This window comes from Pristiophorus japonicus, chromosome 7, assembly GCF_044704955.1.
Source record: "Pristiophorus japonicus isolate sPriJap1 chromosome 7, sPriJap1.hap1, whole genome shotgun sequence".
NCBI classification, from domain to species: Eukaryota; Metazoa; Chordata; class Chondrichthyes; family Pristiophoridae; genus Pristiophorus; species Pristiophorus japonicus.
In genome coordinates, this window is record NC_091983.1 from 43,014,476 (window position 1) to 43,042,320 (window position 27,845).

At 42.7% G+C, this 27,845-nt stretch overlaps 1 protein-coding gene across 1 annotated transcript in view; it reads left to right on the forward strand.

Moving 5' to 3' along the window:
• Positions 1 to 26,633, forward strand: part of LOC139266581 (uncharacterized) — an 88,161-nt gene extending 61,528 nt beyond the window's left edge. Inside the window, exons 4-5 of the mRNA XM_070884176.1 lie at positions 16,744 to 16,820; positions 26,475 to 26,633. Of these exons, the coding sequence (XP_070740277.1) occupies positions 16,744 to 16,820; positions 26,475 to 26,633 (236 nt within the window). The remainder of the gene's footprint in view (positions 1 to 16,743; positions 16,821 to 26,474) is intronic.
• Positions 26,634 to 27,845: the final 1,212 nt, after the last annotated feature.

The window sequence follows — 27,845 nt, forward strand, 5'->3', positions numbered from 1 at the left end:
GAGTAGGAATTGCAGGATAGCTCAGATGAATACGTGGCTTGAGGAGTGGTGCAGAAGGGAGCGATTCAAATTCCTGGGGCATTGGAACCGGTTCTGGGGGAGGTGGGACCAGTACAAACCGGACGGTCTACACCTGGGCAGGACCGGAACCAATGTCCTAGGGGGAGTGTTTGCTAGTGCTGTTGGGGAGGAGTTAAACCTAATATGGCAGGGGGATGGGAACCTATGCAGGGAGGCAGAGGGAAATAAAATGCTGACAGAAACAAAAGATAGAAAGGAGAATAGTAAAACTGGAGGGCAGAGAATCCCAAGGCAAAAAACAAAAAGGGCCACATTACAGCAAAATTCTAAAGGGGCAAGGTGTGTTAAAGGGACAAGCCTGAAGGCTCTGTGCCTCAATGCGAGGAGTATTCGGAATAATGTGGACGAATTAACTGCGCAGATAGCAGTTAATGGATACGATGTAATTGGCATAACAGAGACATGGCTCCAGGGTGACCAAGGCTGGGAACTCAACATCCAGGGGTATTCAACATTTAGGAAAGATAGACAGAGAGGAAAAGGAGGTGGGGTGGCATTGCTGGTCAAAGAAGAAATTAATGCAATAGTAAGGAAGGACTTTGGCTTGGATGATGTGGAATCGGTATGGGTGGAGCTGCAGAATACCAAAGCGCAGAAAACGCTGGTGGGAGTTGTGTACAGACCACCAAACAGTAGTAGTGAGGTTGGGGAAAGCATCAAACAAGAAATAAGGGCTGTGTGCAATAAAGGTACAGCAGTTATCATGGGCGACTTTAATTTACATATAGATTGGGTTAACCAAACTGGTAGCAATGCGGTGGAGGAGGATTTCCTGCAGTGTATTAGGGATGGTTTTCTTGACCAATATGTCGAGGAACCGACGAGAGAGCTGGCCATCCTAGACTGGGTGATGTGTAATGAGAAGGGACTAATTCGCAATCTTGTTGTGCGAGGCCCCTTGGGAAGGGTGACCATAATATGGTAGAATTCTTTATTAAGATTGAGAGTGACACAGTTAATTCAGAACCTAGGGTCCTAAACATCAGGAAAGCTAACTTCGATGGCATGAGGCGTGAACTGGCTAAAATAGACTGGCAAATGATACTTAAAGGGTTGACGGTGGATAGGCAATGGCAAACATTTAAAGATCACATGGATGAACTTCAACAGTTGTACATCCCTGTCTGGAGTAAAAATAAAACAGGGAAGGTGGCTCAACCGTGGCTAACAAGGGAAATTAAGGATAGTGTTAGATCCAAGGAAGAGGCATATAAATTGGCCAGAAAATGTAGCAAACCTGAGGACTGGGAGAAATTTAGAATTCAGCAGAGGAGGACAAAGGGTTTAATTAGAAGAGGGAAAATAGAGTATGAGAGGAAGCTTGCCGGGAACATAAATACAGACTGCAAAAGCTTCTACAGATATGTGAAGAGAAAAAGATTGGTGAAAACAAATTTAGGTCCCTTGCAGTCGGACTCAGGTGAATTAATAATGGGAAACAAAGAAATGGCAGACCAATTGAACAAATACTTTGGTTCTGCCTTCACGAAGGAAGACACAAATGACCTTCCGGATGTACTAGGGGACCGAGGGTCTAGTGAGAAGGAGGATCTGAAGGATATCCTTATTAGGCGGGATATTGTGTTGGGGAAATTGATGGGATTGAATGCCGATAAATCCCCAGGGCCTGATTGTCTGCATCCCAGAGTACTTAAGGAGGTGGCCCTAGAAATAGTGGATGCATTGGTAATCATTTTCCAACAGTCTATTAACGCTGGATCAGTTCCTATGGACTCGAGGGTAGCTAATGTAACACCACTTTTTAAAAAAGGAGGGAGAGAGAAAATGGGTAATTATAGACCAGTTAGCCTGACATCAGTAGTGGGGAAAATGTTGGAATGTATGATTAAGGATGAAATAGCAGCGCATTTGGAAAGCGGTGACAGGATCGGTCCAAGTCAGCATGGATTTATGAAAGGGAAATCATGCTTGACCAATCTTCTGGAATTTTTTGAGGATGTAACTAGTAGAGTGGACAAGGGAGAACCAGTGGATATGGTGTATTTGGACTTTCAAAAGGCCTTTGACAAGGTACCACATAAGAGATTGGTGTGCAAGATCAAGGCACATGGTATTGGGGGTAATGCACTGGTGTGGATAGAGAATTGGTTGACAGGCAGGAAGCAGAGAGTCGGGATAAACGGGTCCTTTTCGGAATGGGAGGCAGTAACTAGTGGAGTGCCGCAGGGCTCAGTGCTGGGACCCCAGCTCTTCACAATATACATTAATGATTTGGATGAAGGAATTGAGGGTAATGTTTCCACGTTTGCAGATGACACTAAACTGGGTGGCGGTCTGAGCTGTGAAGAGGATGCTAAGAGGCTGCAGGGTGATTTGGACAGATTAGGAGAGTGGGCAAATGCATGGCAGATGCGGTATAATGTGGATAAATGTGAGGTTATCCACTTTGGTGGCAAAAACACGAAGATAGAATATTATCTGAATGGCGGCAGGTTAGGAAAAGAGGAGGTGCAGCGAGACCTGGGTGTCATGGTTCATCAGACATTGAAAGTTGACATGCAGGTACAGCAGGCGGTGAAGAAGGAAAATGGCATGTTGGCCTTCATAGCTAGGGGATTTGAGTATAGGAGCAGGAAGGTATTACTGCAATTGTACAGGGCCTTGGTGAGGCCTCAACTGGAATATTGTGTTTAGTTTTGGTCTCCTAATCTGAGGAAGGACGTTCTTGCTACTGAGGGAGTGCAGCGAAGGTTCACCAGACTGATTCCCGGGATGGCTGGACTGACATATGAGGAGAGATTGGATCAACTGGGCCTTTATACATTGGAGTTTAGAAGGATGAGAGGGGATCTCATAGAAACATATAAGATTCTGATGGGACGGGACAGGTTAGATGCGGGAAGAATGTTCCCGATGTTGGGGAAGTTCAGAACCAGGGTACACTGTCTTAGGATAAGAGGAAGGCCATTTAGGACTGAGATGAGGAGAAACTTCTTCACTCAGAGAGTTGTTAACCTGTGGAATTCCCTGCCGCAGAGAGTCGTTGATGCCAGTTCATTGGATATATTGAAGAGGGAGTTAGATATGGCCCTTATGGCTAAAGGGATCAAGGGGTATGGAGAGAAAGCAGGAAAGGGGTACTGAAGTGAATGATCAGCCACGATCATATTGAATGGTGGTGCAGGCTCGAAGGGCCGAATGGCCTACTCCTGCACCTATTTTCTATGTTTCTATGTTTTTTACCAAAATCCTTCCAATTGGGTTCTGGATTAAGCAGTTGATGGCAAGTAAGCCTGGACATTTTGTCTTTTGCCTTGGACTTAGACAAAATGTCAATATGGCTGGCACATCACAAGCTGACCTGGCTAGGTCCTTCAACCACAGTGATATGGAAATTGAGGTTTGCAATGAGAGTTGCAGGAAGGTGGTTCCTGGAGGCTGGATATAAGAACAGGAGCTTAAATATAAGTATTGGGTAGCAGAAAGAGGAGCATCTGCTGCCGAAGCTCTGTACCTCCAACTAGTGAAAGCGCCATTTGATGGGATATGGTATTTGTCTATGCTGTGGTCAGGAGGATGGTGGCAATGCACTCGCATATTCTGTTGAGTTGTGCTGCTCACCATGAGGAGTTCCAGGTTTTTGTGCTCTGTCTACGGGGGGCTCAAACCTGCATTTGTCACTTAATCATGACCAATTCATGACTATCCCTGTTGGGGGTCCAGCAGGGTAAGGAATCTTTATTGGAGTCCAAGATGACATGCCTGGTGAGGGACAGTTGGAACTGAACCAGCCCTCCATGGCAGCCCTGGTAATCAGATACTGAAATCGAGTTCACATTTTATTATCACCCGATCATGATTGTCATCAGATATTTTAAAAATAGGTTGACAATGAATGGTTAATAAATGGTTAATTCTGCTTACAAACAACAGTATTAAATAATGCACATAAGTATACTTTTTTCATTGCCGGTAATAAAATATTGTTACGATCCAGTGCAATTTGCAGAGCTGCTGTTAACATTTTGTGGCGGCTTGGATATGTGTTTCAGATAACGCTGCATGTGAGAATTACATTAAGTGCATGGAGTTTCATTACTGCAGTTAATACTTGCAATGTTTATCTTGAAAGGAAAATGCTCAGATGGCTTCTATCAGTCCTCAAGAAAGGTCAAAATAGTTCATGTTCTTAATCTGTTGTAGATTGCCCTGGCCTTGTCTCTTGTATTCCCCACTCCAGTACAAAAAGATAGTTCTTCAGTAATCCTGATTTACCTTTATTTGTCTGAAACCCTAAAGCACCATAATACTTTTTTTTACAGCACAGTCTATTATTTTTCTCATAGATTCCAATTTTAATTTTGTATAAGAAAATTGCAGTCATTTCATCTGTCGGCCTAGGAATTTCATTGGTGCTGGTGACTCATAATTGGTATTTCTGTTTCCTGATTTATAAACAGTGGCACCCTAACTGGGCATATGGAATAATCTTACCATCTGTTGTTTCTCCTGCTTGTCAATGGAGACTTACTTGTGGATTTGTAGGCAATGTATTTTCACTGCCAATCCTATTGAGGATTGTATACAGAGATTCTTTCACCTTGGTTAAGCCCCAATGTATACGATCTGCCAGTACAGTACAATGTTTCCCCTCGTAGGGGAATCTAGAACCAGGGGGCATAGTTTCAGAATAAAGGGTCGCCCATTTAAGACGGAGATGAGGAGGAATTTATTTTCTCACCGGTCGTGAATCTTTGGAACTCACTACCCCAGAGAGCTGTGGCGGCTGAGTCATTGAATATATTCAAGGCTGAGATAGACAGATTCTTGAACTGTGGGGGAGTTAAGGGTTATGGGGAACAGGCAGGAAAGTGGAGTTGAGGCCAAGATCAGATCAGCCATGATATTGAATGGTGGAGCAGGCTCGAGGGGCCGTATGGCCTACACCTGCTCCTATTTCTTGTGTTCTTATAAAGTACTACCGTCTATACAACAGTAACTATTGTTGTAGATCCATTACAAATACAAACCAAATGTATCGCAATTGTGTAGCGGTATGGGAATTGGAACCTAGAACAGCAGTGGTATTTTAATATACCTGTATTGATGGAAACAAATTGCAATTTTGTCAAAGTTTATTTCTCTGCCTTCTCTTGGATAATTCTTGTCCAATATAAAGGCATTTTTTAATCGAGTTTTATATTTGATTAACAAGAATTTCAGTTAAACATTGTTTGCGTTAATTCAATACAAATTATTGACTTAATAGGTTAGTGGTCAGTAATCAATATTTGATGCTTGGAAATGTTCATTTTGCACAATGAATTGCTTTCAAAACATCTAAAAGGGTCTTCTTTTGCACAATAGGTCACCTGTTTGACGTCAAATGTACGTCAGTAGTTGGTAAATAATCAATATTTGTTTCTTTGGAAACTTCTACCTTTGCACAGTGAATTACTAAGTTACTACTTTCCAAATATTGCAAACTGTCTTCTTTTGCAGAATAAGTTAGCTCTTTTAGCAGATATTATAACCAAAGTCATGCTTTTGTTAACTGTAGGCCTAATTTTGACAACTTGCAATTTTACAGTAAATGGAATCTGGATTAATCCGTAGCAGCCATTTTTTGGGCACTACGAGTGGCCCTCAGAGGTCCAAAATGGCGTTCATGGCGCGAGCGCACATTTTTGTGGTAAATCATGCCAGACACCATTTTGATGAGGACATTAGCGCACACGCAGTGAGCATCCGCTGGAAGTATGGAGAGTAGGGTAATCATTACGTCAACCGGCGTGCAATGCTGATTTGACACTTGCACTGTCATTTTGAAGCTCAATGCACCAGCTAATGCCCTCTCAAGCTCGCATAGCTGAACACGTGATCAGCAGCACGAACGCCCCCACCCTCAACCAGTGCTTTTTAAAGGGCTTGTCAACTAATTACAGGTTAGTTGCTGGTTGATTTTTTCTGGCTGATGGTACAATTTTAAGAGTGCTTTCTTTAGTTGTTTCAAATTGTGAAGTCCGCAGGGAGTGGTGTGGCACGTGTTGAAGGACTTTTTCCTGACTTCAAGGCTTCTGCACAAACCACTTCCTGTCAGACGTGGGTACACTAGTAGGAATTCCCCTTGGAATACAGCTTTACTTGAGGAATGACCGGAGGTCACACAGAGCGGGACAAGCTGCTATAAGGGGGCGCACAGAGAGAAGGGCTCTCAGCAGGAGGCCATATCCGCCCAAGGTGTTCAGGGAGCAATTCTCAGACCTGAACCTCAGTGAGGAACATGTATGAGACATCTGTACTTCAGTAATGACATTCTCACTGAAATCTGCTACCTGCTGCAGCTGCAACTGCAACTTCAGAGTAGGGCAAGGACCGCTTTTCCAGTGGCTGTGAAGGTGAACGTGGTGATGAACATTTTTGCATTTGGCTCCTTTCAGGCTGGAGCTGGAGATATTTACAACATTCTCACAGTTTGTCGTCCATTGTTGCATAAGGGAGATCATTGAGGCTCTCTATTCAAAGAGAGGTGACTACATTTCATTCTCTTTTACCAGAAAGCAGCAGGCAGAGCGTGTACATAGCTTCGCTAGGATCGCAGGCTTCCCCATGGTGCAGGGTGGCATTGACTGCACGCACATCGCTTTAATAACACCACATGTCACACCGCCATGTACCGGAACTGAAAGAGATTCCACTCCCTCAACTTCCAGCTGATGTGCGCCCATAGGCAGTGCATCATGCAGGTCGATGCCCGGTATCCTGGCAGCAGTCATGATGCCTTTATTCTGCAGCAGTCTGCTGAGCCACCACGGCAAACCAAAGGACGACTACTGGGCGACAAGGGCTATCCACGGACGACATGGCTCCTGTGCGCAAACCACACAGAGGTGGGCAGCATGCATACAATGAAAGCCATGCTGCCACACAAAATATGATAGAGCAGACCATTGGCATGCTGAAACAAGGCTTTCACTGCTTGGACCACTCTGGAGGAGCCCTGCAATACTCGGCAGAGCAGGTGTCAAGATTCATGGTGGTCTGTTGCATGCTGCACAACTTCACCATCCTGGGACATAGCCCTTGCCACCAGCAGCTGAGGAGGAAGGGAGGAGGCAACCTAGACAGCCCCTTTCTGGCTGGGTTCTCTGTGAAGAACTCATCCAAGTGCAATAGCAGTAATCGCAATCCCAATTCCCCATTCACCAACAACACCTACACCTTACCTTCTCTCTGTTACTGACCAGCACAATGGCCGCTTGGCCACAATGCAAAAATAAAAGCCACGACAAAATAAACATTCCAAACCAAATTTATCAATGAAATCATGCCATATTGCATGCAAACAAACTAATCAACCTAGTGGATTCCTTTAGTGCCTGTCTTCTGTGCGCCTTTGCCTGACCTAGTGCTCCTACGCCGTGCTACCCCAGTGGCTGCAGCATGGCTGGTGGATGGCTGCTGACATTCAGTGGAGGAGACTTCAGATAGCCATGGAGGATGACCTCAAGCAGTTCTGGGCCTAGAAGACACTATCTCGGCATGGATGGCAGCCGTCTGGGCTGGCTGGCTGACTGGCAACAACAAGGGCACTGGTGGAATGGCAGTGGTGGGAGGATGAATACTGTCATCCTGAGAAAGGACAACAGGTTCGTGCTCCACAGAACCACTGCCACTCCCCGGGACAGCGTCTCAGCAATCCTAGTAATCTGTTGGAGGACAGATTGCTGGACTGTTGTAACCCCGCCAAGACCCTTTGAACACTGGCATCCACAGCCATGATGGCAGCAATCTGAGCTTCCACTGCAGCACTCATACTCATAAGTTGGGTGAGTGGCTACTTGCACTGCAGTGGAAGCTGAGACCTCAGCCATCAGACATTGTGTCACGTATGTATGCTTGGGGTTACTAGCCAGTAGGTGGCACCACTGTCGGAGGTCATTGGGCCGTACGCACGCATGTGTGGCCCAGGTATAAAAGGCAAGCCATCATGTAATGTAATCACTTTGGGCCCGAATAAAGCAGAGACAGGTTTGTGCCTGTGTTAGTTTACAGTATTCAGTCTATCGAGTTATTACATATACAACATGTTGCATCATGGTTGGGACCACAAGTGTGCTGGTGGAGTTGGCCACCACACCCACGCTGGAAAGGATAGGCTGTACGCTCTGCACAAAGCCCTGTGCTAAGCTGGTGCCAGACCCCTCCATGCTCTTTGACATTGCATGCATGCTTTTCGGCAGGTTTCCCAATGCACCAAGCAGTTCATTGTGCATACTATTCAGCCTTCTTTTATATTCATTTTATTTGCCTGAATTGTTGGAAGTGTCTTCTTTTGGATGAAAGATTAAAAAGAAGCACTGTCTACCAACTCCAGTGGATTTAAAAGATCCCATGGCACTATTTGATGTTCCTGTTACTGAATACTTCCTCAACATTGACTGACATGGGAAAACCCTCTGGCCAGCAATGTGATGTGTGAAGCCATGCGCCAAAGTTCTGTCAATCTGATCCCCTGGCATGTTGAAACCAGATAAGAAATATTAGCCTACAGTTTTTTTTCTTTTTTTGTGTCTCTTCCTGGAGATTTTCTGGCTGCATGGTAAAGGGACAGGGATTAGGGGTAATGGTTACAACCATGCCAGGATGGGACAGACTCAATAGACTAGCTGATATATTCCTGTCTTTCATATGCTTCATATCTTCAAAGGGATCAAGGGGCTGAATGGCCTTCTCCTGTTCCTACGTTCAATGGAAACGAAAATCGAGAGAGAAGTATAGTATTTTTAAAAGGTCAGGAATCAGCAGTGTAAACCATGGCTTACTTTCCTCCTCCCCAGTCCAGCCTGGGGAAATTAGATTCCCACAATTGCCCTGACTGACATTCTGGGACTTTTCTGATTGCATGGTTCGGTAGTGCGGGAAGGTGGAGTTGAGGTAGAAGATCAGCTATGATCTTATTGAATGGCAGAGAAGGCTGAATGGCCTACTCCTGCTCCTCTTTATATATCTTATGTACCACAACATGGAATGCAATTACCCACTGAGCCAGTGAAGAAACTGGTCAAGGTGGCTCTGTTGTTTATTTGTATGTACTGATGACAGGCAATGTCCTCTAGGCCATGGCTAAAGAGGACTGGGAAAATAGATTAAAGGATAAGACGGTAGATAAGCAGTGGCAAACATTTAAGGAGATATTTCATAACGCTCAGCAAAGATATATTCCAGTGAGAAAGAAAGACTGAGAGAAGGATGAACTATCTGTGGCTACCTAAGGAAGTAAAGGATGGTATCAAATTGAAAACAAAGGCATATAATGTTGCGAGGAATAGTGGAAGGCCAGAGGATTGGGAAATTTTTAGAAAATACCAAAGAATAACTAAAAAAAATGATAGAGAGAGAAGATCATTTCTGAAAGTAAACTAACAAGAACTATACAAAGAGACAGTAAGAGCTTCTACAGGTATATAAAAAGGAAAAGCATAGCTAAAGTAAATGTTGGTCACTTAGAGGATGAGACTGGGAATTAATAATGGGAAACGGAAATGGCAGAGACTTTGAACAAATATTTTGTATCTTCATGGTAGCAGACACTAAAAGCATCCCAATAATTGATAATCAAGGGGCTATTGGATTGGGGGAATTTAAAATAATCACTATCACTAGAGAAAAAGTACTAGGCAAACTAATAGGACTAAAGGTGGATCAGTCCCCTGGACTTGATGGCCTGCATCCTAGGGTCTTAAAATAAGTGACTGCAGAGATAGTGGATGCATTGGTTGTAATCTACCAAAATTCTCTGGATACTGGAGAGGTCCCAGCGGATTCGAAAATTGCAAACGTAACGCCCCTATTTAAGAAAGGAGGGAGACAGAAAGCAAGAATCGAAAGACCAGTTAGCCTAACATCAGTCATTGGAAAAATGCTGGAGTCCATCACAAAAGAAGTAGTAGCAGGACATTTAGAAAATCATAATGCAGTCAAGCAGAGTCAGCGTGGTTTTATGAAAGGGAAATCGTGTTTGACAAATTTGCTTGAATTCTTTGAGGATGTAACGAGCAGAGTGGATAAGGGGGAACCAGTAGATGTCGTGTGTTTGGATTTCCATAGAGCATTCGATAAGGTGCCACATAAAAAATTACTACACAAGATAACAGCTCACGGGGTTGGGGGTAATATATTAGCATGGATAGAGGTTTGGATAACTAATAGAAAACAGAGGGACGGGATAAATGGGCCATTTTTAGGTTGGCAAACTGTAACTAGTGGAGTGCCACAGGGATCAGTGCTGGGGCCTCAACTATTTGCTATCTATATTAATGATGTGGATGAAGGGACCGAGTGTAATGTAGCCAGATTTTCTGATGATACCAAGATAGGTGGGAAAGCAAGTTGTGAGGAGGATGCAAAGAATCTGCAAAGGAATATAGATAGGCTAAGAGAGTGGGCAAAAAAATTGGCAGATGGAATATAATCTGGGAAAATATGAGGTTATCCACTTTGGTAGGAAAAATAAAAGAGCAAATTATTATTTAAATGGGGAGACATTACCAAATGCTGCGGTACAGAGGGATCTGGGGGTCCTTGTACATGAAACACAACAAGTTAGTATGCAGGTACAGCAAGTAATTAGGAAGGCAAATGGAATGTTGGCCTTTATTGCAAGGGAGATTGAGTATAAAAGTAGGGAAGTCCTGCTACAATTGTACAGGGCATTAGTGAGACCACATCTGGAGTACTACATACAGTTTTGGCCTCCTTATTTAAGGAGGGATATACTTGCATTGGAGACAGTTCATAGAAGGTTCACAGGATTGATTCTTGAGATAAAGGGTTGTCTTATGAAGAAAGGTTGAGCAGGTTGGGCCTATACTCAATGGAGTTTAGAAGAATGATAGGTGATCTTATTGACACGTATAAGATTCTGAGGGGGCTTGACAGGGTAGATGCAGAGAGGATGTTTCCCCTCATGGGGGAATCTAGAACTAGTGGGCATAGTCTCAGAATAAGGGGTCACCCATTTAAAATGGAAATGAGGAGGACTTTCTTCTCTCAGAGGGTCGTGAATCTTTGGAATTCTCTACCCCAGAGAGCTGTTGAGGCTGGGTCATTGATTATATTTAAGGTGGAGATAGACAGATTTTTGAACATGAGTAGTGAAGGGTTATGGGAAGCGGGAAGGAAGTTGAGACCAAGATCATATCAGCCATGATTTATTGAATGGCGGAGCCGCTCGAGGGGCCAAATGGCCTACTCCTGCTCCTATTTCTTATGTTCTTATATGTGCTCATTCCCAACCTTCAGGAAATTTCCACCCCCTAGGAGAGACAAAAATCCAGAGTTCTGTCGCCAATTCAAGATTCCTCTGTCAAAAATTGCTCACTGACCCCTCGTGAGCAATCAGGCAAGTCTCAGGAAGTTGTTGTTCTTTTTATAAACATACTTTAGATATAGTTCTTGTTCTATTGAGGTGAAAGATGTATCATTGCATTTGCTTGGATAGCCACCCAATAAAGTTTGAAAATAACAATGCTAAGATCAAAGTGAGCACGATCAAAGCATAAATATCATGATTTCGAAGAAAGAAAAAGAAATGGTAGAAATATGAGAACAAGGATAGAACTTGCAATTATTTTGTGCCTCATCATTTTCTCAGGTTGTCTCCAAAGCACTTCACAAGCAATGAATTCCTGTTGAATTGTCATTATTATTTTGTGTGGGTAAACACAGCAGCCAATTTGAGAACAGACAACAAATGAGATGGATGACTGATTAATTTGTTCTGGTCGTGTTGGCTGAGAAAGAAATATTGGGGCCAGGACACCAGGAGAATTTGCAGCTCTTCCACTTGTACCATAGGATCTTTAACGTCGACCTGAATTGGCAGATGGGGTATCGATTTAATGTCTAATTTCTGACAATGTAGCACTCCTTCAGTACTGCACTGAAGTGTCGGCTTAGATTAGGGTTGTATAAGTGATTTGTCATAATGCACAGTCGAGATGTGTACCATGGAGCCTCAGGAGCCGTATATAAAGTTTATTTATGTGATCCTATTAATTTGCATGGGGCTGAAAACCCTTCCAGCACATTTTCATCATAGGTCCAGCAGAAAGGCCAGGAATTAGGCTAGGACCTGGATATGCCAGGCCCCAACCTTCTCCACCGGATTCCATGAGGTCTTGTTTGGGACAGAACCCCTTACCACCTCAAGCAAAGCAAGGTCACCCATATACGAGGAGGAGACCCCTTGGCCAGGTGTTCCCTCATCCTGACCTAGTGGAGCACAGAGGCCAGTACATACAGTAAAAGAAACATACATGCTACTGCAGGAAACACTGAGGGACCTAGATAGAGTGGATAGGAAGGACCTATTTCCCCTAGCAGAGAGGTTAATAACCAGGGGATATAGATTTAAAGAAACTGGTGGAAGGATTAGAGGGGAGTTGAGGAGAATTGTTTTCACCTAGAGGGTGGTGAGGATCTGGAACTTACTATCTGAAAGGGTGGCAGAGGCAGAAATGCTTATCACATTTAAAAAGTATTTGGATATGCACTTGAAATGCCGTAACCTACAAGGCTATGGACCAAGAGCTGGAAAGTGGGATTAGGCTGGATAGCTCTTTGTTGGCCGGCACAGGCACGATGGGTCGAATGGCTTCCTTCTGCACCATAAATGTCTATGATTCTATGAATGTTCACTTGGACAAGGCCTGTAAAGGCTGTAGTACCTGTGTAACTATACCCCAGTATAAGGCAATACCTTCAACCACAGAGCAGATACACTGGCAAAAAACATAACCTTTTAAAATTTCATATGGCAAATAAATATTTAATCTGACAGAAGAAAAACTGTTTTAGGATTTTGTATTTGACTGCCATTGAGAATGGACACTTTCACATTTAAAGGTTTTTCAGCATCTTGCCATACTACCCAGTGTAGCTTCAAAAATTCTCATCGTTGTGCACTGTCTTCCATGCCGAGGATGGTTTTCCTACCACTCCTATTGCTCACCAGTGTTCTCCATTGCTGATTCAAAGATTCCTACTTACCACAGATGTACACTACCAACAGAAATAAATTAGGAGGGAAAATAAGTAGTGCAGATGAGAGCAGGAAGTTGAAAAGTGACATAGACAGATTAAGTGAGTAGGCAAAACTATGGCAGATGGAGCTTAATGTGGGCAAGTGTGAGGTCATCCACTTTGGACTGAAGAAAGATAGATCAAAGTATTTTCTAAATGGTGTGAAACTCGGAAGCGTAGAGCTGCAAAGAGACTTGAGAGCCCAAGTGCACAAATCATTTAAAACGAGTGGACAGATACAAAAAGTAATCAAAAAGGTTAATAGAATGTTGGCTTTTATCTCAAGAGGGCTGGAATACAAAAGCGAGGAAGTGATGCTTCAATGGTATAGAGCCTTGGTTAAACTGCATCTGGTGTACTGCATTCAGAAAGGATAGATTGGCCTTGGAGCGGGTGCAGTGCAGATTCACCAGAATGATACTGGGGCTTAGAGGGTTAAATTATGAGTACATGTTGCATAAATATGGCTTGTATTCTCTTGAATATAGAAGATCAAGGGAAGAATTCGATACAGAGGCCTGGAGTTACTGTTCAATTGCGCTGGGTTTTTTCGGCGCAATTTCCTCTATTGGCTTAACCGGCACGAAAGATTGCAGAAATTTAAACGCAAATTGTGTTCAGTTTGAGTTTCATTGAGTTTCCACAAACTTTTGTGCTAGTTTAATAAAATGATGGTAGAAACTGCCCTCCACCCAGGGTAAATTAATTACCATTGGGAGTTTTCGTTAATTGCGCTCGTTTGCGGGCCTTCAAGGAGGCTCCAAAAATTAAGCTGGAACTTTGGGGCGCAAGGAACTCAAAGGTACATTTTAAATGATTTTTTTTTTTAAATGACTACGGAACTGACTACTGTAACCCAATCTTACTGGAAAATGGTCTAAATATTTTTTTAAATAATTTTCAGACATTTAAAATCGAGTTACTCACAGGATTTGAAACGGATTTAAAATGTTTTTTTGTGATAAACCGATTTTCAGCTGAATTAATCAAACTTTACCAAGTTATCACTCTTAAATATATCAAAGAATATTATAAAGCAAGATTTCTTTTTTTAATTACATTTTAAGGGCCCAAGTTTCTGATCCTCGGTGGAACAGCGCATCTCGGAGAGGCCTGCCTAATTTCTAGAACTGAAAAAGCGCCAAATACTTACCTTGCGATTCTCCGATAGCTGTAGGCCCGTTTATAGCTCAGCACGGCGCAGCAGGAGCTGCTGGGGGCAGAGCTACATCCCTGTGCCAAAAAGAGTGCCGGCAACTGCGCGTCTGCGCAGTAGCTCCTGGCCCTCCCAGCACGTCCTGTCTCCGGGTGACCCTATCCCTGGCCGAAGGGACGTCGCCCCTATCCTGGGCTGAGTGGCCTGCCTGCCCTTACCTCCTCGGCGGCGGGGCCCGCCCCACTAGCACCGCTTCGGTGGCGGTCCCCGCCCGAACATCTGGGTGGCAGGGGGCCCCGCCCGAACATCTGGTCGGGGTGGGCCCCGCCCGAGCACCATCTCGTCATCAGCGGGACCCGTCCGACCAGCTCTTCAGCAGGCTGTTGGAGGGCTCCCGGTGTTGCATTAGGTGAGTAGAAACTTTAATTTTTTTATTTATTGATTGATTTTTTTTTTGATTGATTGATTTATCAGTTGATTTATTGAATTATTTATCATTTATTATTGATGATGGCTCTTTATTGGTAAAAGTGAAGTGTTAATGCTTTGTAAAATCCCCTAACTTCCCTCTAACTTCCCTTTCTCCCCTCCCACCCTATCTCTCGCTATCTGCGCCTAATTTATAAAGTGTAGGCAAGGTTTTTCTGAGCATACAAAAATCGACACTTACTCTGTTCTAAGTTAGTTTGGAGTAAGTTTTTGCTGCCTAAAGTTGCAAAACAGGCGTAAAGTGGCTGGTAACGCCCCCTTTTGAAAAAAAACTGTACTACAACGAAACTATTCTAACTAAGTAGAACAGGAGCAAACTAAATGCCTAGAATTGCGATTTCTAAGATACTCCATACTAAACTAGTTGCTCCAAAAAAATAGGAGCAACTCGAGCCGAAACTTGGGCCCTAAAAGTCTGCCCTATGTCATGGCAGATTTTGTGTTCAGTGATATGCAAATGAGTTCAAGTGGAAACTCAGAAGAAAAACACTTTTCAAAATGTGCACAATTTTGGGCGTAATTTTCCCTGGAATTGCCGATCACGCCCAAAGCAGAAACTCTACCCCGCAGGAACTATTTCCTCTGATAGGAGAATCAGGAACGAGGGGACATAATCTTAAAGTTAGAGCTAAGCCTCTTAGGAGGGCAATCAGGAAGTATTTTTTTCACATGGTGTAGCAGAAATCTGAATTCTTTTTCCCAAAAGGCGCTTGATTCTGAGACTATTCGAGCTTTCAAGACTGAGATCGATAGATTATTGTTAGGTAAAGATATCAAGTGATATGGAGCTAAGGTGGATAAATGGAGTTGTGGTACAGATCAGCCATGATCTAATTGAATGGCGGAGCAGGCTCGAGGGGCTGAATGGCCTACTCCAGGAATGAGTTTCCTGGCTCAGTTTCGGGCTCTGCAGCTATTTTCACAGGTGCCACATTATCGATTTAAAAATGCCATCAGCGTGTAGTCAAAACACATTTTAAACAATTCAATATATTCTGCATAAATCAGATTTTGATCTGGAACCGTTTAAACACAAGTCAAGAGGCACAGCCCCAGAAATTAGATCATGTTGCACTCATGTTACAGGCATAACACGGGCCCCTACTAAAAGTCCAGCGTGTACATTCTCATTCTACGCTGGAAGTCCAGCGCCTGCCATATTGTTTGGAGCTCCTCATTGGGTATCCAGGGCGTGTGCTGTGGTCAGTCTCTTCAGGTGCTTAAAGGGATCACTGGAGGTTGCCACCCAACAATCAAGTTTTAAGTTTTTTTTCTTACCTTATCGTGGAGCCGGGAGGAGCAGGACAGCTTCTCCTAACTCCACATTAAATTCATGGGCCACTGCCGGCCACCGCTCGCCCCCTCCCCCTGCCCGATTGCCTTTCCCACACTGAGCTCTCCTGAAGACAGCTAGTATCCGAGCCAACTCATCTTGCTGCCACCACGACCGCGGAACTGCCTCTGGGGCCGCGACTGATGCCCGTAGCTCATCCGTAATAAGGGAATGAGGCCGGCGAATCAATTTGCAGTGGTCCTTCTATCCGGCTTTCTTAGAGCACATGCAGTGTGCGCTACACCAGGATTTGGGCACAATACAATTTGGGCACAATTCGATTTCCAGGTCATGATGCCCTATATTTTAAATCTTTCCATCTGCATTGTGCAAAATCAGATAAAGCTATCTCTGTAAATATATTGCAGATGGTCTTAGCCCATAGGGTCCTTGTTCAAGGCTTTCTGCCAACATATAAGCACCTCAGATTGATAACACGTGACAGCTCATGCAATTTATCCAGTCTATTCTTACTTGAAGCTTGTATATAAAGAGCTCACAACGGCATTGAATGTAGAGCTGTGTAATCTAAAGTCTTGTCAAACCAGACCAAACTGAACGCGAAGAGACTGAAATTTTGTAACAACAAAGATCCCAACGAGGAGATAATTCACATATCGCCTCCATCTCTCTACAGGATCAAAAGAGAACTACTTGATCGAAATGTTTATTCCACTACGGATGATGATACCTGGATATATCAGACTGTTGCAGGTGAGCATTAGAAAAGGATGTTTTGAGTGTGAGGAACTAATCTGAAGTTCAAGTTATTGTGAACAAGTAGTCTGCTATTTAATATACTTCAGTTGCTGTGCACAAGAAATTGCAACGTGCAAAGCAACGTACAGGTGATAAAAGGCAATTACTATCAGAACCCACAATTGAAAATGGCAATGTTTTCTAGGGAAAGGGAGCAAATGTAGTGCAATTGGTTGAACTACTAACAACGACCACACAACACTAAGTGATAAGCCACATCAATGTAAAGTTACATTTTATTTTCACCTGCAGGGACTGATCTAATACTGAGGAAATAAAGGTAATTCGGATAGTGACGAAAAATATTTATGAAATATGAGTATGCACAGTATAGTTTTTTTAAAGATTTCTTATAGAACAAAATGAAATGACAAAATGTTTGCAACAGATTTTCTACACTATGGAGTTAATTTGCTGTAGCTGTCTAGAGTCTTGTAAATTTAATTATTAGTTTAGTGATTTCAGTATTTTTGTTATTCAAATGTATATGCAAAGTCAATTTGTGCAGCAGTAAAGTCCATTTTAAAGTTTAAAAAAAAAGGAACCTAGTTGTAGGAGATACTGTGATGAGTGGAAGATTTGGCTGATACTTTTAGCTGAGCATACGGAATGTCATCCTTTTTCCCTCCCCAAAAAAGGAAGTAAAATATACTTTATTCTGGATCATAGAGATACGTTTTATTTTAAATAATGGAACATATTACTAAATTACTATGAAGCTAAATTAAATATCTTGCTGCAGTCAGATTAGTCTTGATATCTTGCATTCCATAAGGCATTCCGGAGGTCATTTAAGAAGCCATCATTGTTACAGTATTAATAGAACATTGCACATCAGTCACTACTGATACCGTTAGAGTTTCTTTCATTCTAAGTAATATCACAACACAAACGTGCCACAGCTTTCAATGTTGAAAAGGAACTCACATAATGTGTGGACGCTGGTACAATATCTTGTATTGCATCCATACACTTTAAATGGTGCTAATGAATTCATAAACAAAAATAAGGACAGACAATCATGGTGGGAACAAAGGTATTAAGGGTAAACTATATTTAAAATAATACTTTTGAGGCTGAAAAGTTGATTTGGGGGTTATTTTACGATGGCTAGGAAATTAAGGTCATATTTTTATGCAACATAAAGTCAGCTTCCAAAATCATTATTTGACTGGCAGCAGTCAGGACTGTGGGTAGCAATAATACTATAATACTAAAGATTCGGAACGTATGTGCTTCCTTCTGTTGAGCTGCTTAACTTAATGTACAGTCATCCTCAATACGTAGCTAGTGCTAGGTTGCAGCAGCTGTTCAAGTGTTCTTTGAATCAGAGTGATGGATGCAAGCTCAATACGTGGAGAGAGTCAGGAATGTTTAATAGTTCGCACTCAGTAATAAATTAAGATAAAAAGAAAAAGTATGAATGCTGGAAATCTGAAATCGGAACAGAAAATCCTCAGGTCAGTTTGCAATTCCAATAGAAAATAATAGGTTAACATTTTGGTGGGATCCTTTATCTGAATTGTAACTTAAAATATTCATTTCAAATAGCTCCTCCAGTGGTTGCTTATTGTCTTAATCCCAATATAATCTAGTAGCTAACACACAGATTTCATACTTTAGTTTTGATAACTGAGGCGAAGTAGGGTCGCCTGTGCACTGCTTAGTAAAAATAAATGAAAATAATTAACCATTTCAGTATCTATTATTTTTCTGTTTCATGGTGCATTTTGCATGTGACTCAGAAACATCTCATTGTATGACGCCTCGGGCCACCGCTGACCTTTCCGGGCCACTGCTGACCTCTCCCCCACCTCGGGCCCCCGCCGACCTCTCCCCCGCCGACCTCTCCCCCACCTCGGGCCCCCGCCGACCTCTCCCCCGCCGACCTCTCTCCCGCCGACCTCTCTCCCACCTCGGGCCCCCGCCGACCTCTCCCCCGCCGACCTCTCCCCCACCTCGGGCCCCCACCGACCTCTCCCCCGCCGACCTCTCTCCCGCCGACCTCTCCCCCACCTCGGGCCCCCACCGACCTCTCCCCCGCCGACCTCTCTCCCGCCGACCTCTCCCCCACCTCGGGCCCCCACCGACCTCTCCCCCGCCGACCTCTCTCCCGCCGACCTCTCTCCCACCTCGGGCCCCCGCCGACCTCTCCCCCGCCGACCTCTCCCCGCTGACCTCTCCCCCGCCTCCGGCCGCCATCGACCTCTCCGCCACTGATCTCTCCCCCACCGACGTCTTACCCACCTCGGGGCGCCGCCGACCTCGCCCCCGCCTCGGGCCGACCCACCCTGTAGCCGCCCGACACCCCCTCCCCTCCCCTACCTACCTACCTTGGCCCATATGTTTCCGGACTCAGGACGTCAGAATGACGTTCCAAAGTACGGAAATACACAGAATCCAGAGTGGCCTCGGTCCCGAGACTTCCGTTTTCTCGAGGCTGTACCTGTTTCACCATGAAATCCCCATGCTATTAATAATCAAAAATTTCCTATCTCCTGTAGAACGGACAATGATTCATTCTCCACTCAAGACCAATGATAATTGATAATTCTACTGATGACTGTGACTAACAAAGCTGCTAAGATTTGAAGTTGTCTATTAAGTCTACATTGACTTTGCGACTTTTTATAAATGTACTAAACTCACCTCTCCACTCAGCATCCTGCACACAACCTAGGAGTATAGACATGCCTGATCGGTTCTGGGGAAATTATGTGCTGAATCCCCACATCAACATTTCACCATGAATTTGCAGCTTCCATCTATGTTTAAGGCCCCAGGACCTATGCGTTTCCTCACTTCAGGATTCTATTGCTGAATGTTCTTTTCTCCTCATGTTAGATCTCTCACACCATGGTTTCGATAAAATTTACAGCCTTTCTGCAACATAAGTTGGATGTTCTGTTACTTAATCTTGTCTGTCGGGGTTTTTCTTTCTTTCTTTTGGGGTTTCGCAAAGTGCCAAAGTGCCAGGCAATGAACTTCCAGAAATATAATACTAGGCTGCCCTTTCCAGGCCTTTTGGGGTCACCTGGTAACTAGTGACCAATCATATGCTCCACTTGATGGCCAAATCAAAAGCAAATAGAGCAGACAGAAACAAACAAACAAAAGCATACAAGAGGCTCTGGCACAACCTGGAATCTTTCAGCTGGGCTGTGATCACACAATATGTCCTTGCAGTACATTGCCTTCATTGAAAAAAATCAAACTGTCTGTAAAGCTGGGTGAGCACATCTGTACAAACATGTCCCAAAGGCTTTAAATACTGTGCAAAATATAACAGCTCATCCATGGCCACCATTTAAATTGCTCGTCATCCAAACAGGAGAGTGCATTATGCCAAGTTTGTCTTGGATTCATAAAACACACGCATAAAGAACAGGTGCACTGTCACGTTCGCATCCAGATAAGTTAAATGAGCACGTAAGCTTAAGAAATCCCACCACGCCCAGTCAGCATAGCTGGGCACAAATTAGCACCTATCATTACAGAGGAGGGAGATGGGAAGCACACCTCCTACCTGCAGAATCTCTGTCTGCACCATTTACATTGGGAGCCTTCGGAAAGGGAATTTGAAGAAAGGGTCAAATCGGATATCCTTCCATCAACAGTGTGCCAGAGAACCACAGAGGATACATCAGGACCAATTCCATTCGCGGAACAGGACATTGGTTCTTCTTGATTCCGCCAAGGTACCATTGTCCTTTCTATAATTTAGAAGAATAGATGCCCATAGTCAGTGGAGACTGAGGGACCCACTTAAGGAGATCCCTATCCACAGGTGAATGGGAACAGAGTGAATTGACAAATGAATTTACCAATTAATTAGTGTTTTCCAAAGTTAGTTGCTTCCCCTGATCGAAGTCCAAGTCCAGTTTGCTGAGCTGCAACAGAAAGCAGTAGTCCATGCTTTGGGCTTGGTAGTGAAATCCATTGCTTTTGGTGTTTTGCTGTGCAGACAGCCATGAGTTTGTTTAGCGTCGCTTCCCATAGGAGCTACATCAGCAGTTATTGCAGCTAACCATTGACAGAAAATTTATTTTGGAAGCAGGTGCAGAAATTTCTTCAAACTTTTGTTAAAAAACAGCAGAACATGTGTGATGTGACAAAGATGATTGTGAGAAGCAAGATCCCTTTTAAGAGTTCCCTCGTTTGGTAAAGCCTTTTTGTGGCAGAGTCTCAGGGTATAATATCCCCTCACTTTCGAGTGATACTCACACCCAGACACGGCCTACAGGGTTCCTCTGGTAGATCTGGGTTAACCAATGCTTTGAATCAATGGCTCGCTGAATATTGCCTTCTCACCAGGAATTAGAATAGGGGGCTATATAAGGAAGTATAATTACAGTTATATGCGTCCTAATACTATCAGAGCGATTTATACTCCTCATTCCATAAGTGTACCCCAAGGTTCTGCGGGCTAATTTGATCGGACCACCTGCAGAAGGGAATATATTCATCTTCATCAGGAGAGAACAGATTTTGATTCTCAAAGCAGGTTCTTTCAAGATGGTCACACTGCCACGAACTTTGCAGGTAGTGTGCTCTGAGGACTGGTTGGCTATCTAAAAGATAGAACATAGAAATAGAAACATAGAAATTTACAGCGCAGAAGGATGCCATTTCGGCCCATCATGTCCGCGCCGGCCGACAAAGAGCCGCAGGCCCTCGGTCAACAGCCCTGAAGGTTACATATAAACCTATGAACAATGAACAATGGCGGAAAGATAAAGAACATCCAGTCCACCCCACACAACTGCGACACCCCTTACACTGAAACATTCTAAACTCCAACCGGAGCCATGTGATCTGCTGGGAGAGGCAAACACCAGATAAAAACCCAGGCCAATTGGGGAAAAAAAATCTGGGAAAATTCCTCTCCGACCCATCCAGGCAATCGAAACTAGTCCAGGAGATCACCCTGGCCATATTCGATTCCCTTTAGTACTTACCATCGCATCTGCGCCAGCCAACAAGAGGTTATCCAGTCTAATCCCAATTACCAACTCTAGATCCGTAACCCTGCAGGTTACGGCACTTTAAGTGCCCATCCAAACATCTTTTAAATGTGGTGAGGGTTTCTGAATCCACCACTCTTCCAGGCAGTGAGTTCCAGACCCCCACAACCCTCTGCGTGAAGAACCTCCCCTCAAATCCCCTCTGAACTTTCCACCAACCACCTTAAAACTATACCCCTCATAATAAACCCTCCACAAATGGAAATAGGCTCTTGCTATCCACTATATCCAGGCCCCTCAAAATTTTGTACACCTCAATGAGGTCTCCTCTCAACCTCCTCTGTTCCAATGAGAACAAACCCATTGGATATCTGTCCTTCCTATAATACGGCGACCATCTGCTTAGTGCTACATGGGAATGTTCTTGGAATTTTCTCAAGTGCAATTTCAGGTGGCAAGGAGAACATGGTACTGTCCTTCAGGTTTCCTTAATACCCAGTATTTTTACAAAGTTCACTTCCATAGTCACAGTAAATTACATGATTCAGCATCTCCCCAATGATTGGCTCATTAGAGCCTTATACTGAAAGTCTGCAAGAATAAATGAAACAACATATCTCAATGTAGACTGGGTTTTGTAGTGTCCTGTTGCAACCTGAGCAGCAGCATTTCAGGCTTTTCTGATCTATTTATATGGGATTACATAGAATATACAGCACAAAAACAAACCCTACTGCTCAACCAGTCCATGCCGGCGTTTATGCTCCACCCGTCTTTCCTCATCTAAATCTATCAGCATAATTTATTCCCTTCTCCCTCATATGCTTGTCTAGCCTCCCCTTAAATACATCTATACTATTCACTTCAACCACTCCCTGTGGTAGCGAGGTCCACATTCTCACCACTCTCTGGGTAAAGAAGTTTCTTCTGAATTATGTATTGGATTTCTTGGTGACTATCTTATATTGATGGCCTCTAGTTACGCTCTTCCCCACAAGTAGGAACATTCTCTCTATATCCACTCTATCAAAACCTTTCATAATTTTAAAGACCTCTATTAGGTCACCCCCTCAGCCTTATTTTTTCAAGAGAAAAGAGGCCCAGCCTGTTCATCTTATCGTGATATATATACCCTCGCATATCTAGTATAATCCTTGTAGATCTTCTCTGCACCCTCTCCAGTGCCTCTATATCCTTTTTATAATATGGCAACCAGAACTATACGCAGTACTCTGTGTGGTCTACCAAGGTTCAATACAGGTTTAGCATAACTTCCCTACTTTTCAATTCTATACCTCCAGAACTCTAGTGCTTGCTTTGCTTTTGTTATGGCCTTGCTAACCTGTACAATGTTTATTGATTTGTGTATTTGTACTCCGAGCTTCCTTTGCTCCTCTACCCCACCTTGACTCACACCCTCCAAGTAATAAGTGACCTCCCTATTCTTCCTACCAAAACATAATACCTCACATTTATTTGCATTGAACTTCATTTGCCAATTATATGCCCATTCTGCAAGTTTATTAATGTCCCCCTGAAATTTGTTGCTGCCTTCCCGAGTATTGACTATCTTCCCCCGCCCCCCCCCATCAATTTGGTGCCATCCGCAAATTTAGAAATTGTGTTTTTAATTCCAAAGTCTAAATCGTTAATATAAATGGTGAATAACAGGGGTCCCAGCTCTGATCCCTGTGGAACACCACTACCCACCTTCTGCCACTGTGAATAGCTACCCTTTACTCCTACTCTCTGCTTCCTGTCTTGAAGCCAGCTAGCTATTCATTCTGCTCCTTATCCCCTGACTCTGCATTCTCTCTCCTTGTTCATCAGTTTATTATGGAGTACCTTATCGAAGGCCTTTTTGAAAATCTACTTCATTACCATTGTCTGCTCCCTCTGTTACCTCTTCAAAAAATTCAATGAGGTTGGTCAAGCAAAACTTTCCCTATTTGCATTTGGATCACGAAGGGATCCTGTTTTATTCAAGCTATTTGGAAATTGTCTCACTGGTTTCACTGGTTTCAATTGGAACCTTAATTTAGTTTCATCATTCAAACTTATTTTTTGTAAATAGATAACGTCACTGTTTTTACTGTCAGTTTCTACTCATAGAGTTAGTAAAGCCCTGGTGGAGATTAGATATATTTGATTTGGCATTCTAACAGGGCAGTCTTTTGGACTCATCCAAACCTTTAACCTAAACTTGTTTTCCGTTTTCACTTGATTCAAAGGATTATTTATCTGCCATTTTATCTGCTGCCAAGTTAGAACTGGAAATTAATTTCAACATAGATAGTCACAGAGGCCTAACTTATACTTAACACACAGGAAGTCTTGACAGTTGTTCATTTCCTGTGGTGCAGGTCCAAGGCAAACAAGTGACTTAAGCAGCAGCTGGCCAAATGAATGAGTTGAGTGCATTTCATGCTGTGCCGACCTTACACCACGATCCCACCCTTCTGATGCAATTGCTTCATATGTTTGTAAACAAAGAAAAACCTTTTATCAAGCACAGTTTCATGAAAATGTAGGCCCTTTTAAATTTGAGATTACTTGTTGAAGCAAGGTTCTTGGAAGCATGTAACATGCTGTGGGAAATCTCTGCCTTGTCCGTTGGTGTCCTGATACGGTATCTCCAATTCTCAGTGCCCTCTCAGTAGCCAGCAGAACCAACCTTGCAAGGCGTTTATGGATATAGAAATGATGAAACTGGAGTCTTTTGTTTACGCAGCTCTAGAATGCTTTTTAATGCAACACTTCATAAAATGAATGGACTGGAGCTATGAAGTGCTCTCCATTATAATATGAAATATGGATCATTCAACAACAATAAAAACTTGTATTTGTATAGCAACTTTAACGTAGTAAGACATCCCAAGGTGCTTCACAGGAGTATTATAAGACAAAAAGTTTGACACCGAACCACATAAGGAGAAATTAGGGCAGATGACCAAAAGCTTGGTCAAAGAGGTAGGTTTTAAGGAGTGTCTTAAAGGGGGAAAGAGAGGTGGGGAGGTTTAGGCAGGGAATTCCAGAGCTTAGGGCATTGGCAACAGAAGGCACAGCCACCAATGGTTGAGCGATTATAATCAGGGATCCTCAAGAGGGGTTGAATTAGAGGAGCAAGCAATTGGCAAGCAGAGGCAAAACATTGTTGATGATAACCAGATTTAAATACAAGGTTGGATGAGTAAAAATGTGTTGCCTCTTTTGCCAGTTAATAGGTGCTGTATTAAAACACTACATGAATATTTGTGGGAATGAACAGATGATTAGATGACACAAATTCACAGGACACAAAAAAAATACAAAAGCAAAATACTGTGGATGCTGGAATCTGAAATAAAAACAGAAAAAGCTGGAAATACTTAGCAGGTCAGGCAGCATCTGTGGAGAGAGAAAAAGAGTTCTGACGAAGGGTCATTGACCTGAAACATGAACTCTCTTTCTCTCCACAGATGCTGCCTGACCCGCTGAGTATTTCCAGCATTTTCTGTACAAATTTACAGGACCTGACTTGGATTAAAAAGCACTTATAGTTTGAAAATAAAAGCTGTAAATGCAGAAATGTCTAATACTTTTGCATTGCCTCAGATGTAAATAACTGATTTAGTGAAGTATAACACTGATGAGACGCCTTGAATCCACATCCACCATGGTAAATTAATAGCCAATCATTATCTCTGATTTCCATGTTAACCTGTTAGAAGTGCCAACGGTTTGGAAGTTGGTTTAAAAAAACATTTGCAGGGACATAAATGGCACATGTGAAATTTTTCTTATAGAATAAGAGATACACTCGAGTGATAACCAAACAACCCCCACTATTGAGAGGTTCAGATGTACTTTGTGCTATTTGTAGCAAAATTCTAAATGCATTTATAAAGAATGACGTTACAATTTAACTGCAATCCTTATAGATGTTATTTTTATAATGCTTTCTGTGAGGTTCATAAGATTGGTTTTGTTCAATTTTGAACCATTATTGCTGTAAGTCGCCAGCAGTGGGCGTTATGGTGGATGCACCTAATTTGCTCTGTGTCGTTGTTGCATGTTTAGATCAGCCGTGAAGAATCAGCAATTGTGATGAAGGCACCATACATAATTGATTTTTAGAATATTCTACAGTTGATCAATAGGTATATATATGAAAATAACACAAGTAGTCCATGACTTCAGATATGAAACTAGTGTCTGAGCTTTGAAGACCACAATTAAAGTGAATTTTAATTTTTGGTGTTTGGAATGCTCATTTGAAAACTTAGAGTAATTACAAAGATTAATTTGTGTGTCCTAAATATGCAACACAAGCTGAATAAAATAGCATTGGTTTTCTTTTGTTTCAATTTCATTCACATTGTCACCAGAACAGCATAGCGTCTGCCCCAGCAGACTATACGATAGGATTCAAATTATCCCGGGTGCCAATGGACAGAGCTCTGATCCATTTTCCCTGGAATGATATGCAGGGAAGAGCAGAACTTATTGGTTGTGCCTCATTCTAAACAAGTACCTATTTCAAACTAGTTACCTGTAATATAACTGTGCTTATATTTATGGGATGTATACTAATTAAAGTGTCTTTTAATTTTATCACAATCAAAGTAACTAATAATGGGATTTGTATTTTTCTATTTTTTTTTAGACACGAGCTGCAAGCAAAGTGACACTGAACAGCACAGACACGCTGCTGCAGCGCTCAGCTCTACTTCTCGGCTTGTTGGGTTTCAGCATGTCCTATTACAGCACGCGACAGATGCATCTCCAGCAGAAATCTGTCTCTAACTTCAAAACTGGCACCTGATAAAGAAGCGGGTACTTGAATGATCACAATCAGGCAACGAAGGTGACGTTGTGACTGATGGCAAATGTTGTCAGATCATGCCCTGGATCACACACGATGTCTTGAAGTTTAAAAACCAAAACGCTCTGATAGCTGCTGCAATTCCACTTACGCTTTGTCCTTGCAAAAACTATTGGCCTTTAACAAAGTATTGGCATTCTGAAATTTTGTGCTGATAGTCTTTTTCCGCGTAAAGACATTTTTGAGGCTGTGTTGCAGCTAAATGGAGATAATATGCCATACAGCACTGCTATCATTTGCCATGATGACTGTGTGAACAGTCTGAATCAATCCAAATGATTCCATTTGACCATTCTCAAAGGATTGCAGAAATGTAAAAACATTACAGAACTTACTTTGTCAGTTGGAAATGTACCATGAATGTTATTTGACGTAACAGATCATTCAACTTCTGCAAAGCTGCAGACATTGGGCCAAATATACCACAAGATATACAATTGGGATCATTGTTAGTGTTCAAATGTAACAGGTGAATTTACATTTACTTTTGTTAACAAGTAGTAGTGTTGGATTAACCTGTGGCTTGGCAAGTATTGTGCTATCTATTTATTTGTTTGTTCAAAATGCCATTTGTCTCATTTTCTGACAATCGTGGTTGTATTTTTCCAAATACGACATTTCAAATATGAGCAGAAGCATACAGACATAGTGCTATGCATTGTTGTATATTTGACCAACGGATAACCACTGTTTTAGTGTAAAAAGGCCATTAACAACTGCAAATCATGAAACACTTAACAACACACAGCAGTAAAGCCTCAGCAGAAAATGAATTATCACTGCTACACAGAGAATAACAACTGGGTGGGAGTCTGTTATGGGGGTTTAACAGAATCAAGGAGTTCAAATGATACTTGGAACCACAAAAACAATTTCGGAAGTGGTAAGATATTTAGTAGTAGGGGCAGAAGAAAATTTCACCTCACAAAAAAAAAATAAAAGTTGAATGTTGCATAAATACTAAAATCCCTCTAGTGGCACCTGGAGATAAAAAACTGATATTACAGCATAAAAACAACTGGGCTCTACTTCATGATAAAACAGAAAAAAGAAACAATCTTTAAAAAAAACACCACATTGTTACAAAAGTATAGCAAAAAGCAATATTTTTAATTTGCCTGAAAACTGTGTGGCAGTGATGAACTCTTGTGT